At 59.4% G+C, this 5,905-nt stretch overlaps 1 protein-coding gene across 1 annotated transcript in view; it reads right to left on the reverse strand.

Annotated features, from left to right (window-relative positions):
• Positions 1-1,126: 1,126 nt before the first annotated feature.
• ZSCAN10 (zinc finger and SCAN domain containing 10) overlaps positions 1,127-5,905 on the reverse strand; it is a 12,608-nt gene continuing 7,829 nt past the window's right edge. Inside the window, exons 2-6 of the mRNA XM_017863856.1 lie at positions 4,809-5,271; positions 4,313-4,580; positions 4,028-4,092; positions 3,803-3,860; positions 1,127-2,898 (exon numbers count right to left, since the gene is read on the reverse strand). Coding sequence (XP_017719345.1) covers positions 1,664-2,898; positions 3,803-3,860; positions 4,028-4,092; positions 4,313-4,580; positions 4,809-5,204 — 2,022 coding nt within the window. The 5' untranslated portion in view covers positions 5,205-5,271 and the 3' untranslated portion in view covers positions 1,127-1,663. The remainder of the gene's footprint in view (positions 2,899-3,802; positions 3,861-4,027; positions 4,093-4,312; positions 4,581-4,808; positions 5,272-5,905) is intronic.

The following is a 5,905-nucleotide window of genomic DNA, read 5'->3' on the forward strand; positions in this document are numbered from 1 at the left end:
CTTACCTAGAAATCCCTCCTGCTGTGCTGTGGTCCCCAGGCGCTCTGTCACCCCCAGCCTGGACAGCAGTCTCCGCCTCCTAGCTGGTGTCCCTGGTCTCGCCTCTCTCAAGCCATTTCCATGCAGTAGCTAAAGCTGAAGTGATTTTATTACTAGAGAAGAAATCTCTCCCTTCCTGAGCCCTCTGCAGGTCTCCCATTGCACATGAGCCCAGGGCTGACCTGTCAGGCCCCAGTCATTGGGAGCTTTTTTTTCCCCCTCCGGGACAGATGCTGTCCAGCTGCATCTGGGGCTCCTCCCTTCCCCAGGCCTGGCTTCCTGCTACTCCCTCTGCCTGGGCCGCCCCTCCCACATCCTTCCCAGGCCGCCTTCCCCTTATTCCCCTCAATAACCCAGCACCTTCCCTGGCACACAGTAGGCACTCAATACATCAGGAGGTCTTCCCGTGCTTCAAATGTGGCCTCTCCCAACTCTTCACCCTCCATCTCTCAGTTGACTGATCCCTCCTACTTGAAATATCCTTTCCTGGGGTCTTCCAAGAGAGGAATTTCTCCTGCAACATCTGGTGACATAGTGTCACTCTGTTGCCCAGGCGCGAGCGCAATGGCATGATCTAGGCTCACTGCAACCTCTGCCTCCCGTGTTCAAGCAATTCTCCTGTTTCAGTCTCCCAGGATGCTGGGACTACAGGCACACACCACCATGCCTGGCTAATTTTTGTATTTTTTGTAGAGACAGGGGTTTCACCATGTTGATCAGGCTGGTCTTGAACTCCTGACCTTAGGTGATCCACCTGCCTCAGCCTTTCAAAGTGCTGGGAGCATGGGCACCATGCTGAGCCAAGTCAAGGAGTCTTATGTGACTAGTGAGTACTTACTGCACAGCACAGATCAAGGGCAGATTCCAGAGGAGAAAACATTCCAGGGTCAGATTCCTTGGCCCTCCCCACAGCTGGCTGTGAAGGCTGACATCTCCTCCTTCTCCCCCACTTTGGGTGGCAACACTCTCCCCACAGCTGCTTCCAGGCAGCCTGCTCCAGAGGTGCAGCTGTGTCCCTGTGCCCCAGAGGGACAGCTGACAGTTCGAATTTTGGTGGACTTGTAAAGAAATAAAGAGGGGCCATTTTGGAGAAGGCCATTTTACTTCGGGCGTTTTAATTACATTGCTGAGGCCGGAAAGCAATGCCTCGGGCAGGGAAGCACAGCCGTGAAAGTGGAAGGAGAGGGAAGTGGGGTGTGGTAGGAAAGCATATTCCTGCAGGCCTCCACTATGGAGGACCCTGGGTAGGTGGCGCAGAGCACGACTGGCAGAAGGTGGGCCAAGCTAGTATAGCGTCTCGCGGGCGTGGGTGCGCAGGTGGCGCAGCAGGTGGGAGTTGCGGCTGAAGCTGCGGCCACATTGCGTGCAAGAGTAGGGCCTGGCGCCCGTGTGCACCAGCAGGTGTCGAAGGTGTCGCCAGCAGGTTGCCCAGCTGCGGCTGAAGCTCTTGCCACACTCCATGCACTCCTTTTCGCTCGGGCCTGTCCTGGCCCGGGACTCCGCATGGGTGGGCAGGGTGCCGCCGCAGTGCGCGTTGCGGCCGGAAGCTGCCGACGCACGGTTGGACAGCTGTAGGGGCGCGTCGCCCGTGGTGGCTGCGGCGGGTGGCGGGGCAGGGTTGGAGCTATTGCGGCAAACGGTGGCCGCAGGTGTGCCAGGCATGGGGCTTCTCCCCTGTGTGGATGCGCTGGTGGCGCGCCAGGTGGGCGCTCTGGCTGAAGCCCTCGCCGCACTCGCTGCAGCGGCAGGGCTTCTCGCCCGTGTGGCTGCGCTGGTGGCGGGCCAGATCCTGGGTCTGGCCGAAACTCTTCCCGCACTGGGTGCAGAGGTGGGGCCGAGGGCCACCGTGGGTCAGCAGGTGGCGGGCAAGGCTGGCCCGGCGCACGAAGCGCTTCCCACACTGCGGACAGGCGTAGGGCTTCTCGCCTGTGTGCACTCGTTGGTGGCTGACCAGCTGCGAGCTCTGCGTGAAGCTGCGGCCGCAAGCCTGGCAGGAGAAGGGCCGCTCGCCCGTGTGCACCCTCCGGTGGGCCACCAGGTGCTCGCTGCGCCGGAAGGCCTTGCCGCAGTCGCTGCACACGAAGGGCCTCCGGTCGGAGTCTCGGCGGCGGCTGCCGGAGCCTTCGGAGGACCGGTGGTCCTTGTCCCTGGAGTGGATCCGCAGGTGGCGCTTAAGGCTGGAGCGGCGCTGGAAGGTCTGGCCGCAGTGGGAGCACAGAACTTCGGTCAGCGGCGGCGCTTCGGCCTTGCTCTCAGGAGCGCAGGGAGGCTTCTGGTCCTGGGCGTGCGCCAGCAGGTGCTGCACAAGGCTGGCGCGGCGCTGGAAGCCGCGGCCGCACTCGGCGCACAGGAAGGCCGGCTCGGAGGAGTGGGTCAGTAGGTGCTTGCTCAGGTGCGAGCTCTGGCGGAAGCGGTGGCCGCACAGGTGGCAGGCGTGAGGCCGCTCGTCCGTGTGAGTGCGCATGTGCAGCTTGAGAATGGAGCTGCGGCCGAAGCTCTTCCCGCAGCAAAGGCACAGAAAGGAGCGCCCGGCCGGGTGCGAGCGCAGCTGGTGCGCCTTCAGGCGAGACAGCTGCGGGAAGCTCACCCCGCAGTCCGCGCAGATGAACTGCGGCGCCGGATTGGGCTCGGAGACGCCCTCAGCCACTTTGACCTCCAAAATTTCACTGCCGCCAAGAAGGGACCCATCTCCACCAGGGCCACTCGCCGCAGCACCCCGTCCGAGCATCTGGACGCAAGGCTCTCCCGGCACCCCAGGACTATCTGTCTGAGACTCTGCTAAGATGGGAGTGGGCCAGGCAGGCCCTTTGGGCTCTTCTTGTTTAAATTCCTCCTTGTCTGGGGTTCTGCTTCCGAATCCTGGGAAACAAGAGAAAACAGAGACGGTCAGGCCTATTCCCGGGGTCCCTATCAATCACCAGAACCTGATTGGCCTGGAAGTGGAAAGAAACCCAGGATCCTGCAAAGCTGTAGGTGAAAGGCCAGGCACGGTGGTTCACGCCTGTAATTTCAGCACTTTGGGAGGCCGAGGCGGGTGGATCACTTGAAGTCAGGAGTGAGTTCGAGACCAGCCTGGCCAACATGGTGAAGCCCCGTCTCTACAAAAAAAAAAAAAAAAAATTAGCTGGGTGTAGTGGCGTGCGCCTGTGGTCCCAGCCACTCGGGAGGCTGAGGCAGGAGAATCACTTGAACCCGGGAGGCGGAGGTTGCAGTGAGCCGAGATGGCGCCACTGCACTCCAGCCTAGGCGACAGAGCGAGACTCCGTCTCAAAACAAACAAACAAACAAGCAAACAAACAAAAAAACCTGGTAGGTGGGTGGAGAGGATAGAGGTCAAACAAGGGTGCCTCTTTATTTGACCTCAAAACAAAAAGTGAGCTGGGCGTGGTGGCACACACCTGTAGTCCCAGCTACTCGGGAGGCTGAGGTGGGAGTATTACCTGAGCCCAGGAGGTCCCGGCTGCAGTGAGCCATGATTGTGCCACAGTCTGGGCGAGTAACATCCTGTTTCAAAAAACAAAAAGGCCAAAAAGTCAGGTAGGGTCTGGAACTTCAGGCAAAGAAGACGTGTTGGCCGGTCACGGTGGCTCGCGCCTGTAATCCTAGTATTTTGGGAGGCGGAGGTGGGAGGATTGCTTGAGCCCGGGAGTTGAGACTAGCCTGGGCAACATAGCGAGGCTCCATCTCTTAAAAAAAAAGACAAGAAAAGAAAAAGAAAAGAAAGAGGCATCAGTGGTCACTACTCCAGGGAAGGGTTGCTTACCCAGGGGGTGTGCAGGCCACGCCTTATTCTCTGGCACATCCTCAAAGGTCAGGGACTCCTATATCAAGAGCAGAAACCCTTGGTGAGTGAGGAACATGCCTCAGGAACCTGTGGGGAATGAAACACTTCCCAGGACTGAATCAGGGAAGTTATGGATTTGCTAAAACGACAGTGGTAGGGAAGTTCCTGGGGCTTGAGAACACCTTGGGGTGCGGCCCAGCTCACCAGCACAGCTGCCAGCTCCTGATCTCGGGAACTCTCCTCTGGCCATGGTGAGGGGCCCTGGGGGCCTGACAGCATTGGGGAAGAGGGGAGGAAGCACTGTTAGAAGGCGGCCCTGCCTGCCATGTGGCTGCAAGGACATGCACCACATCATAGGGGCCCTGTGAAGACACCTTGGCGCTCTCCTTTTCCGGTCACCTGGGGAGGCCCCACTTCTCACCCCACCCCAGACATCCAGGCCCCTTCCCAACACCCAGTCCTTGGCCTCCTAGGGTACAGGCTCCTCACTGCTTTCTTGCCGGGCCTGGAATGTCTTCTGGGGCCCTGGGCTCAGTGGCTGCTTTGAACTTGGGGGAAGTCTCCACTGTCCCAGCTCAGCAGGCTTGCCAGGCCTTGGCTGGGGTGGGGGAGGCTCATCCGATGGGCCCAGCACTGAAGGTTCTTCTGCAGGCAATTCCTTCTTGGGGCTGTGGCTGGGGACCTGGGAAGCACACCCCTTTTCCTCCAAGGTGACGTCTGCACGGGGACAACTCTTGCCAGCATTACAACTAAAATCCTGTTCAAAACACATTCAAGTTAAGTGACTCCCGGGGTAGCAGCCTGTGTCCTTCTGACTCCGAGGGGACATGGGACAGAAATGAGGTGGGAGTCAGACAGGGCAGGAGTTAAGAGGTGAAGAAGGAATGGTCAGGTAGGGGAAAGTGGAGTTTCCAGAGATTCTTCACTGAGGAGATCAAGTCCCCATCATCCGTATACTGCTCAGTCCACTGCCCCACCCTCTCACCAGTGGCCCAGCATGGCTGGGCTCCCGGTGGATGCCCTCCAGCAGCAGCACCACCTCCTCCCCGTCCCTGAGTGGCTGCCCCTGCAGGCGGCCCAGGAGGTGCGGAGGCAGCACACTCAGGAACTGCTCCAGCACCAGCAGCTCCAGGATCTGCTTCTTGGTGTGCACAGCCGGCCGTAGCCAGTGGCCGCAGAGCTCCCGGAGCCGGCTCAGGGATGCCCGTGGCCCCATGTCCTCCTGATACTGGAAGCATCTGAACAGCTGGTGAGCCACCTCCGGCCTCAGCCTGGACTCTGGCCGCCTGGGGTCCTCTGGGCTGGCAGCCTCCTCCTCCTCCAACTTGACTTCCCCCAGCTGCTCCTGCTCCAGGGCAGCCAAGATTGATTCTTCAAGCATGCTTCACTGTGGGGATGCCTCCCTACAGCGGGCCCCACTCTCGGGTCTCTCTCCTCTCTTCCCACACCTGCGAAGGTGAACACCCTGGGTTAGGATCTGCTGCGAGGAAGCTGGCCCCACACCTAGGTAATCCATGTTAAAAGACACCCAATACGCAGACCCAGAGGAATAGTTTTACTCAATGGGTAATGGCTCATGAGGGCAGGACAGCCCCCGGTCTCAGGGTTACCAACAAAGCAAAGGCCAAAGAAAACTGACAGTTCTGTATTATCATCCCTCCTTAAAGCATTTAGAAATTTGCATCACTTGGCCGGGTGCAGTGGCTCACACCTGTAATCCCAGCACTTTGGGAGGCCGAGGCAGGCGGATCACAAGGTCAGAAGATCGAGACCATCCTGGCTAACACGGTGAAACCCTGTCTCTACTAAAAATACAAAACAGGCCGGGCGCGGTGGCTCAAGCCTGTAATCCCAGCACTTTGGGAGGCCGAGACGGGCGGATCATGAGGTCAGGAGATCGAGACCATCCTGGCTAATAAGGTGAAACCCCGTCTCTACTAAAAAATACAAAAAACTAGCCGGGCGACGAGGCGGGCGCCTGTAGTCCCAGCTACTCGGGAGGCTGAGACAGGAGAATGGCGTAAACCCGGGAGGCGGAGCTTGCAGTGAGCTGAGAGCCGGCCACTGCACTCCAGCCTGGGC

The sequence above is a fragment of the Rhinopithecus bieti genome, unplaced genomic scaffold (assembly GCF_001698545.2).
Source record: "Rhinopithecus bieti isolate Rb0 unplaced genomic scaffold, ASM169854v2 scaffold_72735, whole genome shotgun sequence".
NCBI lineage: Eukaryota > Metazoa > Chordata > Mammalia > Primates > Cercopithecidae > Rhinopithecus > Rhinopithecus bieti.